The 17,136-nt window shown below is 34.6% G+C and overlaps 1 protein-coding gene across 2 annotated transcripts; it reads left to right on the top strand.

The window, feature by feature from the left end:
- Positions 1-2,435: 2,435 nt before the first annotated feature.
- On the top strand, positions 2,436-16,861 carry LOC107460691 (histone-lysine N-methyltransferase ASHH2). 2 transcript variants are annotated; one of them, XM_016079075.3, is made up of 18 exons: positions 2,436-2,656; positions 3,121-6,077; positions 6,259-6,484; positions 6,696-6,853; positions 6,976-7,055; positions 9,458-9,589; positions 9,680-9,796; positions 10,554-10,646; positions 10,744-10,821; positions 11,157-11,213; positions 12,194-12,890; positions 13,199-13,254; positions 13,527-13,606; positions 13,753-13,835; positions 13,950-14,029; positions 14,793-14,872; positions 15,313-15,358; positions 15,534-16,861. In XM_016079075.3, exons 2-18 carry the CDS (start codon positions 3,188-3,190, stop codon positions 16,590-16,592), a joined length of 6,012 nt encoding a protein of 2,003 aa, XP_015934561.1. In that variant the 5' UTR covers positions 2,436-2,656; positions 3,121-3,187; the 3' UTR covers positions 16,593-16,861. The 2 variants fall into 2 exon arrangements, with proteins under 2 accessions (XP_015934561.1, XP_052109151.1); XM_052253191.1 differs by lacking the exon at positions 2,436-2,656 and adding an exon at positions 2,761-2,949.
- The last annotated feature ends 275 nt before the right edge of the window (positions 16,862-17,136 follow it).

Genomic DNA, 17,136 nt, shown 5'->3' with positions numbered 1-17,136 from the left:
CGTTGGTATTTATCTTGAGAATGTGTTCAGTGTCTACCCGTTGAGTTTCCGAGATTCCCGCGACCAATATGGAGGTATATCTCGGATCTCGTTTTGGATTAGTTACGCGGACTTTGATTTAACAGGTTCGATGTATAATGTCAGTTCCTAGTTTTTTGGATACAGATCACTTTTAATTTTATAATTAGATTATTTTCATGCAAAAATATTAAAGTTAATAGAATAATATTTCAAAAAACATGTGGTTAAAGATTTAATTGGATTCTTAATTGCAGATACTTTTAATTTGTAGAGAAATATTCAGTTAACTCTAATATTTTTTATATTAAGACCTAATTATAAAAATAAAAACAGTATTAAAAATNNNNAAAATCTAGTTGAAAAAAATTATAGAAATTTAATTATAAATTTAATAAAACAATATATACTAACAAAATAATTAAATATTTTTTTAAAAGAGAAACTCTTAGAACAAGTAATTTTTAGTATTTTTGGTCATTATTTGACGAGTATAAATATTAAATAATCTTTAATAAATGAAATTTTCTAATTTATGTATGTAAATTTTAAAAAATTTGGATGAAAATTGTATTGATTTATATGTACAAAATTTTGATAAATATAAATACAAATTATATATTTTTTGTATATAAAATTTTTATAAATATATAAAAATTATTATTAGATAAATACTAGTAAAAAATAATAATATTTATTGGTGATATAATATTGTTCGTACACCATTTATAAATTTCTTCTAATCTTATAAACAGTTACTGTTGGATAAAAACTAAAACCAAGCAAATCAAAAATCTAAAAACCAAAATATCCAATTACTTATAAAGTCTCCCAAAAAAATATCTTGATAATTAAACATTGCCCATATAAATATATAAACTCCTTTATTATATTGGTTACACTCTACAAAGCCATAACCAATACGAAAGTGTACAAACTAAAGGACAATAGAGACAATTTCTTTGGTCTTTAGTGGATTGGAACTCCATATAATATCTCAAATCCCCATCATAAAAGATCCTCTCATTTTATTATCGAATAGAAAACTCATCATATTATTAATTTTTACTTTATTTTATATACAACTACGGGGGTAAAATTATGGTTCTGCAATCTTTGATGCAAGTTTTTGTTTGGGACAAACGATTTCAAAGAAGTGATACTTTCTTAATTTTTGTTGGTCTTAAAATAACAATTAATTACATTGAAGATTACTATTAATCTGATCTCTAAATGAATATATTTTAGATTTTAAATAGGTTCGTGAAAATGAGATATTTAATATTTTCGATCTGAAGTGTATAATAAATTGTCACGTTTAGTTAATTTAATTTTTTTCTCATTTATTTAATTTATTAAACAATTTTTTTAACGATCTAATTCAAGTATTTCAAGTTTTAATAAAAGTATCTCAATTTTTAACTGAATAACCAATTAAAAAGCAAAAAAAAAGTCCAAAATTAATGTTTTTAACTAAAAATTAATTTTCAATTTTTAATATTTTTTTGGTAATTAAAAAAAACAAACAAACAACAAATCAAGAAAAAAAAACAAACAAAAAATTATTTAAGAAAAACCTTCTCATTGAATACTATTCTTAAATTCCTTCCAAGACAATAAAAGCTTCACTTGTGGAGAAAAAATATTCGTTACCATCTTTACTATGATGTCTGCTACTATATGCTTGTTTGGGTGCCATTATTTTGATAAAAAAAACATGTTTTTTCAATAAAAAATATCTCTTTTATTTTTTAGCATGTTTAACAAATTTCTAGTAGTAAAAGTAAAAACATTAGAAAAATAAAAAATATCTTTTTTGAGAAGTTGTAATTTACATCTTTTTTTAAAAGATTTTTTTTCTTAAAAAAAGATCATGTAATAAATAAATAAAAAAGTACTTTTATATCGTTATATACAAACATAATTAATAGATAAAAGATCTTTTTATATGAGATATTCAAACATAAAATTACTTTTACTTTTCCGTAAGATTTTTTAAAAAAAGATAACTCAACAAAATATTTTCTTAAAAACTCACATAAACAAACCCATATATTTGTATCTTTCAAAATCAATCTAACATCAACATATCATTTCCAAGATATGATATCTCAAATTTTTAACATCAAAAAATCAATAAATTATTATTATTATTATTATTTTATGCAATACAATAAAAAATAAAAAATACGATTAGCGGTGCAGTAAGGACACGTGTCCTAGGATGAACAAAAGAACAAGTGAAAAGTGGAAAAACGAACGGATGAAGCCGCGTGGCCATCAGGGTAGAACCGTCAAATCATCTCGGAATTTGGTGAAACGATAAAAGCCTCCTCCGGTCGGAACCCTCTCTCTCTCAGTCTCTCTCTCCTTTTTCCCTCATCGCGTGTCAATTTTTATTTTCTTTTTTTTTTCTCCTCTATTTTATTTTTATTTATTTTTTGTTGACAACTTCACCAACCATCTCTCTCTTCTCTCTCTTCTGCGCGCGACGCAGACCCAGCTTTCTCTCTCCTCGACTCAGATACAAAAAGAAGAGTTTTTTTTTCCTTTTTTTTTTGCCGGTGAAAAAAAACAAAAACTACCATTGTTGAAAAAACCTAACCTCCTTATCCTCAATCTCACACATCCACAGCAGGTATCGCTTCTCTACTTGCTCTCCAAGTTTATTTTATTTTTTTAAATTGGTTTTGTTATTTTCTTTTTTTTTTGGATTTAAATATTCGGTATTTTTCTTAATGTATTTGTGTCTGGGGACCCGTGTTTTCCCGTATGCATTATTTTGCGGAATTCTGAAAGTAGGGTTTTTTTTTGTGTGGGGGGATTCCTTTTTGTTTTATTTTTTGTTGCCTCTCTCTTTCCGTGTAGAGGTGCCGCAGGAGAATGCTGCTTTCTAGGGTTTTCTTTCTGAGCTATGCTTTTCACGTGCTGGTAATGTTGTTCAATTTGCTCCAATTGAAGTTTGTGTTGTGTGAATACCGTGCTTGAGATTTGTGTTGCTATTTTGTCATATGCATTGTGCTTTGTTTTTTTATTCCTGTTCATGTCCTTATCGTTGGTTTCTTTGTCTTTATTGGGGTACTTGGTTTCTTGTTAAATCAGAGATTTTGGAACTCAGCGAGGACTTGGTGGTAATAGTGTACTTGTGGATGAATTTTTGAATGGTTGGATGTTAATTGAGATGGGTTCTTGTGGGGATTCAGCTATGGTTGATGATGGAATATCAGGTGGGTCTGTTATTGAGCAGCATTTGTGCTCGGAGATTCCCGTGCATTCGGATCATTTGCAGAAACAGTTGTGTTCAGAAGGAGCTTGTAGTGTGTTGTACTCTGATGAGCTTAGCAGCTTGAAGGATGGCAGTGTGGATTTACCCCAGGAGGGTTCTGCAAGCGGCGGTGCTGTTGTTGCAGATGTTGAGCTTCACAGGGCGAAGGATGGAAGTGTGGATTTACCCCAGGAGGGCCCTGAGGGTTCTACAAGCGGCGGTGCTGTTGTTACGGATGTTGAGCTTCACAGGGCGAAGGGTAGTGTGGATTTACCCCAGGAGGGCCCTGAGTGTTCTACAAGCGGCAGTGATGTTCCGGACAAGTGTGGAGATGTCTTGCCAAATGAATGTGGAAATGCTGATATGTTGCAATTGGAGAACACCTCTGAGCATGATTGTCAGAATCATTCAAGGATATGTTGTGGGAACAACGAGGGTTCAGGTCTAAAAACTAGGGGGCTGTGTTCGGAAGGAAATTTTCAAGATGAAGGCGACACAGACATTCCATCGGAGTCCATAACTGTGACTGGGTTGCAGGAGCATTGTGTTCAACACGTTGTGCAGAAGGATGAGAAGCTCAATGTATTCCCCTCAGTGAATGATGATTCAGCTGTCATGGGAGGCAAAAATGATGACTCCAGTGTACTTGTGGATGCTTTGGATTGTGTGCATGATTTCAGACATTCTGAAATGTCCTTGGAATCAGAACCCACGACTGACTTGCTAGTTGGTTGTGACCACAAAAATGAGCAGGGGGACATTGTGAGAAATGCAGATCCATTGTCAATGGGTGTGGAAAAATGTGATGCTTTTGATGGGATGGAATCCGATGCTTGCAGGCAGGCATCTCCTTTGCAGATGCAGGCTTTGGAAGTTCCAACAACTGTATGTACAGAGGAAGATAGCAGACGTGGTCAGCTATGTGATGTTAAATATGGTGATGATTGGAATAGTAGTATTGATGAAAAGATTAAAGCTTTTGTAGATACGGAAAACATTGTTGATTCACATGTCCAAGTATTGTCCTCACCAGGCTGTCATAGGACCTTGGAGAGTTCACCTGTAGTTGATTCCCCTCCGGAGACTTCAGCGTTGGTCCAGGGTAATGTAATGAAGAATGATATCTTGCAAATAGATGAGAAGTTGTGTAAATTGAAGGACTCTCACTCAGAAGAAACTACCAACTATGCTCCTAGGAAACCTTTATATGCTGATTCAGATCAGCCCTCCATTGTTTTAGTCACCGATACCTCTTTGAAGGTCGCACATGATCTGCTTCCTAAGGGTGGTGTTGTTTCTGTCAATAACAGTAGTGCTAGGGACACTGTTGGACAGACAGATAATGATGGAAAAGATACTGTGGAAGCTGATTTTTTTGCTCAAAGCATCCTATTGCCGTCTCAAAGGAATAGTAGAAGAAATAAAATTGGTCGTAAGACACAAACAAAAAAAGCCTCAAGAAAATGCAACAAAGCTGATTTGACACATCCAGGAGGAGATATGAAGATAAACTTAGAGGTTGCTAGAAAGAAAAGAAGTTCTTTCTCCAAGCCGGCACGATCTTCTATCTGGGGATTGCTTGGGAGCATTGAACAATATTTTGAGCAAGATAATGAGCTTGGGATTAGTAAAGCCATGTGCCAAGAATTGGGGAAGTCTAGAAGCAAGCGTCAAACAGGAAAAGCATTTAAGAACAGTGCAAGTTCTAGTTCTTCAAATGCAGGGCAGAAATGTTCAGTTCCAACAACTCGGGTCCGTCTAAAGATCAAGTTCGGGAAAGAAATTGATCTAAGTAGTTCAAATATTTTGATTCCAGAAATTGGCAATGCCTTTAATCCTGCTTCTGACATGGGGACTGGTTCAGGTTCTCAGAAAGTTGGAAGCAATGCGGAAGACAAATCTTTGGGACCGGTGTCCTTGGGCAATTTAGAAACCTTCAAAAGCAACCTCAAGAAGGATGATCTTGTACTAAATGCGCAAATTGCAACAAACCACTTAGAAAGTACTGCAAAAATTGAGAAGTCAAATGGGGATGTAGAGGCAAAGTTTCTTACAAATCCTCTAGAAAAGGTGGTAGAACCATTGATTGAACCAATCATTAATATGGATCCTGGAACTTCACCTGATTCAGAAGTCATCAATTCAGTTCCAGAAGTTCAAGTTGGAGAAAGACATCAAGAAGATATGCATCATGCTCTTTTAGGTCCTCCTTTGGATTTCAATTCTAATTTGCATATTACTATTAGCAAGAAGGGGAAGAAAAAAGACAAACATATTTCTTCAAGTGATTGTATTACTGAAGTTGGATCACATGGGCGACATAGAAGTAATAAAGCAAAACAATCAAAGAATCACAGATGTAAGAAGAATTCTAGTAATACAGTTAGCTTTTTAGAATTGCCTGCTTCCACTGAGATAAATGCTTCAAGCAAATCTATCAGTAGTGAAGAATTTCCGACAGAACCATTACCCCTTTCTGGTGAGAGTGAACTTGGAGACTCTGCTGAAGCTTTGAAGGTCCAAGGGTGCAAGCCATCTGTTAACCACAGGCCATCAGAACCCCAGGGTTCTGAGAATTTGCCGCCTTGTGTAAGATATTTGGGGCGTAAACTACCTAAAAGCCTTATGAGTGTTAAATTTAGCAAGGCCAAGTCTAAAGCTTCTGACTCAACAAAGAAAAAGATCACTTGTAGACACAAGGAGAAACAGAGAAGGCCAAATAGTAAAAGCGAAGTCAAGGGAAAAGGTGGCCCGCATAAAGTTATGGCAGAAGTGGAGGATCACATACATACAGGTATCTTTTATATGTAAGAGTATCATTCTGGAGTTTGGATTCTAGTTTTGATAGACCTTGTGTCTTTCGTGATTATTTAAATCATACATAACTAGTATCATTTCTTTGATCTTATTTATTGGTGTTATGCTTTGAGGAATTGAAACATAAAAAGATTTTATGTTTTTGATGGATGTCCCAGCAACCAGCACAGTTGGAAATGGCAAATTGGATGCTGATCAAAGATTTAATGCTGATGAAAACAGAGTATCAGTTAATGTATCTAATTTGAACATATTGCCCACCATTGATTCGGGAGAGCAGCATAAATCACCACATAATGCATGGGTGCGTTGTGATGATTGTCACAAGTGGCGGCGCATTCCAGCTGTGCTTGCTGACCTGATTGATGAGACAAACTGCACCTGGTATACCACTTTTCATTCATATCATTGATTGACTAGAAGGTGGATATATGTTTATTATCTGAGTTTTCAGTGCAATATTTCATTTTATTCTATTTTTAGTTATATTTGTTTTTCATTATTTCAACCCTTTGCACGGTCTTTACATGGGAAGCACACATAAGGATAAGCTTTTCAATAACCTGACTCTTGTCATTTGTGATTTATTTTCAAGGACATGCAAGGATAGCAAGGATAAAGACTTTGCTGATTGTGCTATCCCTCAGGAAAAGTCAAATGCAGAGATTAATGCAGAATTGGGATTATCGGATGAAGAAGATGCTTACGAAGACTCCAGAAATTATAAGGAATTGGAATTCCAACAGCCATTGGGTGTGTAATATCTTCTAGATCTTTTTTCCCTTTTCAAAATAAATCTGTTTGAAACTAGTGTGTTTGGAATGCCATTTGATCTTACTTGCTATTTGACGTGTACTTTGATTTGTGCATTGCAGTTTCCCAGGAGTCGACTTTCACCCAAGTCCTTTCCAATGAGTTTCTACATCGTAGCCGTAAAACACAAACTATTGATGAGGTCCTAAATTGTTCTAGATTTTTTATTTCACATACATGTTTTTATTATTATTATTATTATTATTATTATTATTATTATTATTATTATTATTTCTTCTGACTTGGAGACCGACTGAGTGCTATGATGAGCTGATTTTTTTAATATATGACTTGGTGCAATATTTTTTATTCACACGAGATTTCCTTTACCTCCTGTCTTCTATCTTTTCCTTTAATTAATTATTTTTACCCATAAACAATGTGGATCAGGATCATGGCATTCTATTTGAATTGGTGTATCAACGTGAACTTTTATATAGGTGTGGGAAAGAGGTCCAGTAATCCATTGTCCAAGTGATCCATCTCTATCCAGATTTATCCAGTTAGTCCTATTAAGGGGAGGCAAAGTGATCTATCAGAAATAGTCCGAAGAAGATATCCATTAGTTGTTCTATTCCATCCATATCCAAGATTCTAAGTCTCTCCACTTACTATGCCAAAATTTAATGGCTTTGATCAAATTTTAGTTCTATTAAGGGGAGGCAAAGTGATCTATCAGAAATAGTCTGAAGAAGATATCCATTAGTTGTTCTATTCCATCCATATCCAAGATTCTAAGTCTCTCCACTTACTATGACAAAATTTAATGGCTTTGATCAAATTTTAGTTCATAGATGGTTAATGAACAAACAATATACAATCATATCCATTGGGTTTAATTAGTTCATGATATCCATTGGATACTAAATATTTACCTATTCATTCTAATGGCCAATTTCGAAATAAGTTTTAGAAGTATAGGCGTAGTTACTTGTATAGGTTATTAGTGGGCCTCCAATAATTTTCTACAAGCAAAAGGAGAAAGGGTTTAGGGACAGAGATGGTATTGGGAATTTGGATAGAGGAGTAATTGACGGATCTAAACAAAAAGGACAGCTGTAATGAGGAGATTGTGGATGGGGGAGTTGAGATCATGCATGGAAACGAGATTATGAATTGTAAATTGGGTCATGGGGTTGTTATTGAACAATCTACGAGGAGTGGGGATGGCTGATGCCATTGGGACAGGCAGAGTACTTTGTTTTCTGTGTATTCTCCTTGCAATCCTTATCATTTTCTGTGTCTCTCTTTTCTGTCTTCTGTGTCTGGGAGCTTGCTCCTTGAGTATTTTACCCAATCATATTCAATGAAATACTCTTCAGTTCCACGCCACATACATAAAGGGGGAAAATGTTTCAGCTGGAAGAGACAAAAGAACTATTACGTATTTTTCACGGAAACACTTGTAAACATAATTGTAATACTAGCTGTTATTAACGGTTAAAAATGGATCTATCATAGAGTTGTAATTTGTTACCGCTACACACGCACGTGCACACACACAGAAGCTGTTCTTTCTTTTGTCTCTTTCCATAATATATATTGATTGCTTTATTTGTCTTCATCCTTTTTCATTAATGTTATGGGCTGACCGTTAATAAATGCTTTGTTCGGTATCTTTGGTGACTGTTGATTGGACTCTATAACTTAGGATTCATTACTGTGTCTTTATTAGAGTAGTTCTTTTTGACTAACTTGATGGCTTTGGGAGAAGGAAAGAAACCAAATCGTTATGGCGGTACAGTATGATATTGTTTGGTGTATTTATTTGGAATTTTGAATCATAATTCTTATATTGTTCAAGTAAAGCTTGTGCTTTTCTACTGAGATTTTTGTATCAAACATATTTATAGTTTGGAAAGATTTGCTCTACTGATAGTTTCTCTATTCTTTTGATAGTAGTTATTTTTACAATGATATTATAGTTCTTGTCTGTGGTTCTTGGGAATTTAATATAGAAACTGAGTAAATTTTGGAGATCAATAAACATTTAATGAGAGAAAATAAGTTTTAGATATAAATTTTAAATGCATAGGTTGCTTAATGGAAAAAAAAAAAAGAAAAAGAAAAAAGGGACAGGTCAGATACTTGGTAAATTGGTCAAGGATGGAATGGATTCTAGAGTTCTTAATTTTGATGCACTGATGTTGTAAATTTGTTTATATTGTCACCCAATTAAATCCATCCATTTCTATGATCATTCAAGTGAAGTGGGTTGAAAAAATTAACTGTAGTGACTGATGTGGTAGTTTACAATTTGATAACGGTGTAATTCAGTGCATTCATATTAAATCCTTTTTAAAAAATACTTTCCTCAACTGAACAGTTTTGTTTCTTATCCATGTAGTATTATTTACTCTAAAGTCCATTAATTTGCCACCTTCACTTTGATATTGCCACCTTCACTTTGATATTTTCTCATCTTTACATTTTGTTTAAAGTTCATTTTAGTCATATGATTGCAGCAATCAGATATCAATCATATTTTGAAATTTGCACACCATTTTTGTCATGTTATTTAATATACTTATGAAATTATTTCAGATAATGGTCTGCCATTGCAAACAACCTCAAGTAGGCAAGTTAGGCTGTGGGGATGAATGCCTAAACCGGATGCTAAACATTGAATGCGTTCAAGGAACCTGCCCATGTGGGGATTATTGTTCCAACCAGCAGGTTTGAAAACTATTGATTTTCCATATACAAATATTTTAGTAGGCCGGTTTTGTTATGGGGCATGACTGTAGTCCAAATGTTCAATTTCAGTTCCAAAAACGCAAGTATGCCAGCTTGAAGTGGTTTAAATGTGGGAAAAAAGGTTATGGACTGAAGGCACTTGAGAATATAGCCCAAGGCCAGTTTCTCATTGAATATGTTGGGGAGGTAACTTTTACAATACTTTTCTTCCTTTGTATGATTTTCATAGCTATATTTATTGTGATATATGGAATAGTGATATTTAGGGCCGAATCTTTGAATTTTGTGATCACATTTGTGGTTTGGTTGCATACTTTACTGAAGTTTTAGGGCCACATTAGCCTAAACAAAGTCATAGGAGCAATCAAGTCCTTTGTGGATCCTCTTTTTCCTATTTTTCCTTTTGCAGCTGCAAAAATATCGTGACATAATGTTTACTTCGTCAACAATAAGTGAGAGTTGGACCTATATTCTAGAATTGTATCATCTCTTTGAATGGCATAGAACCATGGGAAAATGGTGAGCCCATAGTTGAGGGGTAGCCAAAAATTAATCTATTGATTTATGCCGTTTCAGGTGTGAGAATTTGAGGCTTGAATCGTGAGCACTGCAGTCTTTGTTTCTTTATATTGAGCTTTGACATATAGTAATAATGAAGGTTGATAGGGTGTCCGTTTGATCCAGTTAGAGTGTTGAACCTGATGTGATACACTTGTAACCAATGACTAAAGGATAGCTGATGTCTAGCAATTGACATGCTTTTTAAAGACAAGGGATTATTTTGAGAAGATTGGACTCCATATTCATTGAATTGTGTTTTATCTTTCGTGGCATTGATGCATTGTGTAGTGTGTACTGTGTAATTCTTTATGCATTGGTGTTGCACAAGTTGTGCACATAGTTGACCTCTATATACGTGATATCTAATTTATGGTCCATACAGGTGCTTGATACTCATGCTTATGAGGCACGGCAAAGAGAGTATGCTTTGAAGGGTCATAGACATTTCTATTTTATGACCTTGAATGGAAGTGAGGTATGAATCACACCTATTTATGCTTATTACTATTCTATTGTAGTTCTTATGATAGTAGTTGTTCTACTTTGTTAATCACTCGTGCTTATTTTGTTAGGTGATAGATGCAAGTGCAAAAGGAAACTTGGGCCGTTTCATTAATCATAGTTGTGATCCTAATTGTCGAACAGAAAAGGTGAATATACATGCTTTGTTGTTGTTGCTTTTTTTTTATTTTATTTTAAATATTGCTGCGTATTTGAGCAGCTTCTTTTTTGGTGTTTTTTACTTGCTAATTTATATATGTTAGCGTATATATTTGCTGGAAATATGCTTTTTGCATGCATATGAGTATATAGATGTATGTCAATTAGTGCACTTATCTTTTAAGATTGAATGTTGATGTATAGATTTCAATATAGTAGCCGGAAATGCCATTTTTTGTATATTAGTGTGTAGAGCATGAAATCTGTAATTATGTTGTTGTTTCACATTTGTTGACTGACCATGTGTGATCCTTTTTCTGAACAGTGGATGGTGAATGGGGAAATATGTATTGGACTGTTCGCATTGAGGGATATTAAGCAGGTGTGGTTGCAACCTTTACTTATTCCTTTTATATGTTGATATTCCTTTGTTTATTTTACTTGGTCCTGCAATTTTGTGTTATGTACCTGTATGGCTGTACCCATTAGTGCCCAGCTAGCTCCCACCTCGTTTTTGGGTCTCTTTTTTTTTTTTGGGAGGGAGGGGTAATAAAGAACACTGACTTTTAAGAGAGTGAAAACAAGGATTTTTCAGCTTAGATTGATAATTTTTCTGCTCTATGTAAAATTCTTGCCAATGCTAAATTAGTTTACATTTAAGTTTATGAAATAGATTACATGGAGTCTTCGTATTTATGTCTTTAATTTGAAGGAATTAGTAGTGAAGTGATTTTATTTTTGTTCTTCCTCTGTGGGTTGGGAGAAATGGTGTTGAAGGTTTATATTGTGGAGGACTAATGGTTGGGGTGAATGCCACCGTTTGGTTGGAGCAAAATATGGGATAGGATTAAATGCCTAGCATCTATTTGGTGTAAAACTCATGATCCGTTTGGTGATTTTCCCACTCAGGCATTGTTGGCCTTATAGATGATTTTTTCCTTTTTTGGCTTTGCTTTTACATAGGGGAACTCTTATCCCTAATCTTATTGTATCCATCTACTCATCTTAATGAAATTATTCTTTTATATAAAAAAAATGTTAATATGGAGGAATTGAAGGTCCTATTTTGTTGCTTTAAAAGCTTGAAGTATGAAACATTATTGCTATGCATTGAGGGGAGTGAATATTGTCACTCCCAAATTGATAATGCCACTCCTCTGTTATATATATTTTCCCAAATTACCCTCAATGAAAAGTGTCTCTTATCACCACGAAAAATGAAATAAGGAAGTAGGGTAATATGGGAAATCACATAAAAGGGAGTGCCAATATCAAATTTGGGAGTGACAACATCACTTCTCTGGATTGAGTATCAATAACCTTCCTACCTGAACTTTCTTTCATTTCAACAACCTTCCACAGGATGAAGAAGTGACATTTGATTACAACTATGTAAGGGTTTTCGGTGCTGCTGCCAAAAAATGCTATTGTGGCTCAATTAATTGTCGAGGTTATATAGGTGGTGGTGATCCGTTAAATTCCGATTTGATAGTTCAAGGTGATTCTGATGAAGAATTTCCAGAACCTGTTATGCTTAATGATGATGGTGTAATTGAAAATGGGTTGCTTTCACGCAAGTTTACTATTGCGATAGACACAGATAATACTCCAGAGAAGGAGAGTTCTATGAACCCTTCCTCTGCTGTTGATTTGTTGCACAGCTCCATTGAAGAAAATTCAAAGGCCAAGGTACCATCTTCTGTTCGCGTTGAAGAAATTTCTCAACTAGTGGAGAATAGAGAAAGTAAAACCATGCCTGCTATGCAACAAGGGCATGCAATCGATCTTACGGACAAAACTACCTCCATTCAGAAAGATGAGAAACTTTCTTCCCTTGCACCTGTCAGAAAAGTCTTATTGAATGCTACCATCAGTAATAAGGAATTTAAGCCTGAAATAGTCAAGGCTCCTAAACTGGTTAGTTCTGTTAAAAGGGGAAAAGTTTGTGCTAATCCTCCAAACGGCCTCAAAATTGAGACAACAGTGAACCGATTGCAGTTGTCATCTGGGAAACTGAAAAAAGTTGTTGAAGGTTCTTCTAATGCAAGATTTGAAGCAGGTTGGTCATCCTCATTTAATTTGGCTACAAATTTATTTCATGCACTTGAAATAATTAAATAACTAATGTGGGAGATTTGATTATTTGTATGAGTCAGTGCAAGTAAATTTACACTTTACACTCAACTCCATATATTTAATTATTTATATACGTACACACAGTAAATATATTTTGAAAGAATGATAAATGATTTGTCTAGTTCCTTATTTCCTATTGAACTTATAATGCTTCCAACGTTACAATAAACAAATTTATTCCAATATATTTAAAACTTGTAATAATGTACATAAGTTTTTCGTTTCCTTCAGTCCAGGAGAAGCTTACGGAATTACTCGATGGAGATGGAGGAATAAGCAAAAGAAAAGTAAGTACTTTATTTTATTGAAGCCAGCTAACATATATTTAAATTGTTGTGTTTTTTGTGCGTTTTATCAGATAGTTATGGTTATCTAACAAACCAAGAGAGGCCACCTTTTGATGTTATAAATTATAATCAATTATGTGAAATAGTTAATATAATCCACTGTCTTTTATTTTTCATATATGCCTTTATAATAAATGTATTGCTGTGTGTGTAACCTTGGTAGTTTTATGGGTTTATAGTTTTCACCATTTGCCATTCCTTTCTTGTGACAGGATGCCACCAAAGGTTACTTGAAACTCTTGCTTCTCACTGTGGCATCAGGTGATAGGAGCAGCGGTGAAGCTATTCAAAGGTCCTTCTTGTTTGCCTTTTTCATTAGTTTGCTTTTCTTTATTAAGCGCATGTTGTGCACTTGTACTAGATTATTCAGGCTTTATGGATATGTAATTTAATGGATATGTAAATTATTTCTAATGGAGTTTTTTATTTTGATTGCAGCAATCGAGATCTCTCGATGATCCTTGATGCCCTTCTAAAAACGAAATCTAGAGCAGTGCTAAATGATATAATTAACAAAAATGGTAATGTTTACTAGCTTTCTATGTAATGCATTTGACCACTTCCTTTGTTTGTGGAATTTGAAAATTATCAATATTTGCTGAGTCTAAAAGTAACCCTGGCTTCTGATCTTTCAGGTTTACAGATGTTACATAAAATCATGAAGCAGTACAGGCGGGATTTCAAAAAAATTCCAATATTACGAAAGCTGCTTAAGGTGATTAGATGGGAAATCTTTCATATTTTAATTATTTTTATCTGTGTCTTTCTAGAAGAGTTTATGCATATTTCAATGCATTATTTCTTACTGTTGAACCAATAACATGTCTGCTATAAACTGAAACTGTGGAGACTGTTTTGCATATTTCCTTTATCTGCTTGTCTTCTATCCTTATGTATAGTTGCATAATAATAATAATTTTTTTTTTTGGGTTCAATAAGTTCTGTGGTCCACATTGGAAGATATTTTTGTTTCTCGTTGATCTTTTAAATGGGGAAAAGATGCTGAAAGCAGTGTTACTTACCTGTTAATTTCTTAGACCTTAATTAAAGTATGTATTGTTACATTGAAAGGATGTGTGCCTTCACAATGAGAGTAAAATGAGGACGCTTTGATGAGCATTTGGTAACAATAATTCTCATGACACGCTATTTCTGTTCATTGCAAAAAACATAAACAGCTAATTAGTATGACCTGTTTGTTCTGTTACCAAAAGCTGCGCTATGTATTTCCCCTATGGCCATATGTTGACATCTACACAATATTAATGCACTTTCTTCCCTTTAGATATTGGCCCTATGAGGTTCAATCTTGTAACTGTTGATTAGGTGCATGAATATGAACCTATACTTCTCATTAAATTGATGGTTGTGATCCTAAGCTTTTATTTCCTGTCCTCCTTTCTCTGTTCTATCATTTCTATATATGAAGTTAGTGCTAAGAGAATGTATGTACATACTTGGTCAACTTCATTTTGCAGGTGCTAGAGTATCTGGCTGTGGGCAAGATACTGACATTTGAACATATCAATGGTGGTCCCCCATGTCATGGAATGGAGAGGTGGGTAAATTTCAATTTTTTTCTCCACTGGAATAGTTGTTAGAAAATTTCTAGTAGTTGCCTCTTGTTTTGGTTCTTATGGTTAACACAAGCTTAAAAAGATGTTATTCTGGTGTTATAGAACCATGAAATATGCTACACCATATGTGTGTGTGTGTGTGTGTGTGTGAAATGTTGAATATCTATACTACTAATAATGAGTATTGGTCCCTTTGGTTATAATTCCTACTACTGTCGTTTTTTTTAATCAAATCTTGAGTGTGGATTTGAATATTTCATTACTGTGAATATTCAAATTGTTTATATATATATATATTACGCAAAAAGAAATTTGTAATCACTACACCTTGCAAATTGCTCTATTCTCAATTTCTCATGTATGTAACTTGTACGAAATTCATCTATTCTTTTGGTTAATAAGTGTTTTTTTTTTTTTTCAGCTTTAGGGAATCAATGCTGTCTCTGACAGAGCATGATGACAAACAGGTATGTCTTATGCTAACCATTTCATGTCCCATTATATATTGATATTAACTTGGTTGGGTTACACGTATATGCTTCTTGTCAAAATATATGATGTTAAATACTTTTTTCTGAGTATCTGTTTTTGGTGTAAGGATTTGAATCTTTGTATGTTTTAATTGTTTCGTATGTAATTTAGGTACATCAAATTGCTCGAAGCTTCCGAGACAGATGGATTCCTAGGGCATCCAGAAAACATGGATATATGGACAGGGATGATAATAGAATGGAATCTCATAGAAGTTACAACAGTAACAGATTTTCATCATCACACAATCATAGGCATGAACAGGACTCTAGACCTACAGAAGCAGTGGATTGTGTTCCGATGTCAACATCCGTGGAAACTTCAGCTGATGCTGGTGCACCTGAGGGATCCTCCGCGCCCTCTCTAGATGGGGTTGATGTCAAAGGGACAAAAAAACGAAAGCGCAAAAGCCGGTGGGATCAACCAGCAGAGACAAATTCTTATTCCGATGCAGCAGTTATTGGTTCTACTGATGGAAGCCAGAACATTCATGAGGATGTTCCACCAGGATTTTCTTGTCCCGTAGGTGCTGGTGATCTTGCTCCGCGAAATGGAGTCCATTCTGGAAGTGCCCCTGACTTGGTTTTTGGTCAGCCAAAGGAGAAATTTAACTCTCGCTTGCCTGTCTCGTATGGAATCCCTTGCTCTGTTGTCAAGCAGTTCGGAACACCTCATGCTGAGATCTCGGGTAGTTGGGTCACTGCACCTGGAATGCCTTTCAACCCATTTCCTCCATTACCACCATATCCACGGGATCAAAGAGACTGTTTACCTTCCAATACTTCCAGCGCTATGGCAATTGACCAGCCTTCTGAAATCAAACAGTCAGATGGTAGTGGCCTAGTTAACAGTTGCGCAGACGATACTGTTCGCAGCACAACTGGCACTAACTCTGATGACATGAATCATACAGATGAGGAGAATCGAAACATAACTAAGCGATTGAAGGACGATGACCTGGGAAGGAGGTACTTTAGACAGCAGAAGTGGAACAATTCGAAAATACATCGACCTTGGTTCCGGAGGGATGCATGGAAATGCAATAATAGGAACAACACCAGTGGTGGTGATATGTGCGGTATGGGTGTAGGAAATGTACAATCTGAAGTTACAAGAAGCTCAGAGGATGCAATTTGTAGAGATGAGAAAGGTGGCAATAATATTTGTTAGTAGTATGCACAGCTTCAAAACCAATATTGTTCACAGGAAAAAGAAATTGATTTTTGTTTTCTTTTTTCTCTTCCATATAATTAATGAACTGTCAATTCATTTGTTCCCGAAATCTATTATTATTCAATGAAAATTTCATTCAATTACAGCATTCTATGGTATATATATTGTACCTTGGGGATCCTTCTGCTCCCCAAACCTTCAAAAGGAAGGTGTTATCATAGATTTGTGATACTCAAATGGAAAACTAGTTATCTTTTTCTGTGTTCCTCCTTAGATCATGTGATGTTCTACTGGATTCTGTTTGAGACTGTTACATTGGAATTATTTTATAGCAATATTCAAGTACAAGCATGCCTTGTGCACGCTGCAATCTGTTATTTCCTTTATGCTTTTGTTCCTTTAATTGTCACTGTTGGCTATTTTGCTATTATTTAGTTATACACATACGTACACAAAAAGTATTCTCATCGTACATCTCTACTATAAGAATACCTTGTGTTGAATGTAACAGCCAACCCAATGCGGAAAGGATTGGTTTCTA

This window comes from Arachis duranensis, chromosome 8, assembly GCF_000817695.3.
Source record: "Arachis duranensis cultivar V14167 chromosome 8, aradu.V14167.gnm2.J7QH, whole genome shotgun sequence".
Classification (NCBI taxonomy): Eukaryota; Viridiplantae; Streptophyta; class Magnoliopsida; order Fabales; family Fabaceae; genus Arachis; species Arachis duranensis.
This window is presented reverse-complemented; position numbering and strand designations above follow the sequence as displayed.

Excerpts from the sequence above, each read along its gene's own strand:
- LOC107460691 (XM_016079075.3), top strand. The coding sequence starts at position 3,188 with ATGTTAATTGAGATGGGTTCTTGTGGGGATTCAGCTATGGTTGATGAT. Across the intron at positions 6,485-6,695 it reads GATGAGACAAACTGCACCTG|GACATGCAAGGATAGCAAGG; the intron begins GTATACCACTTT and ends TTTATTTTCAAG. Across the intron at positions 13,607-13,752 it reads AGCGGTGAAGCTATTCAAAG|CAATCGAGATCTCTCGATGA; the intron begins GTCCTTCTTGTT and ends TTTTGATTGCAG.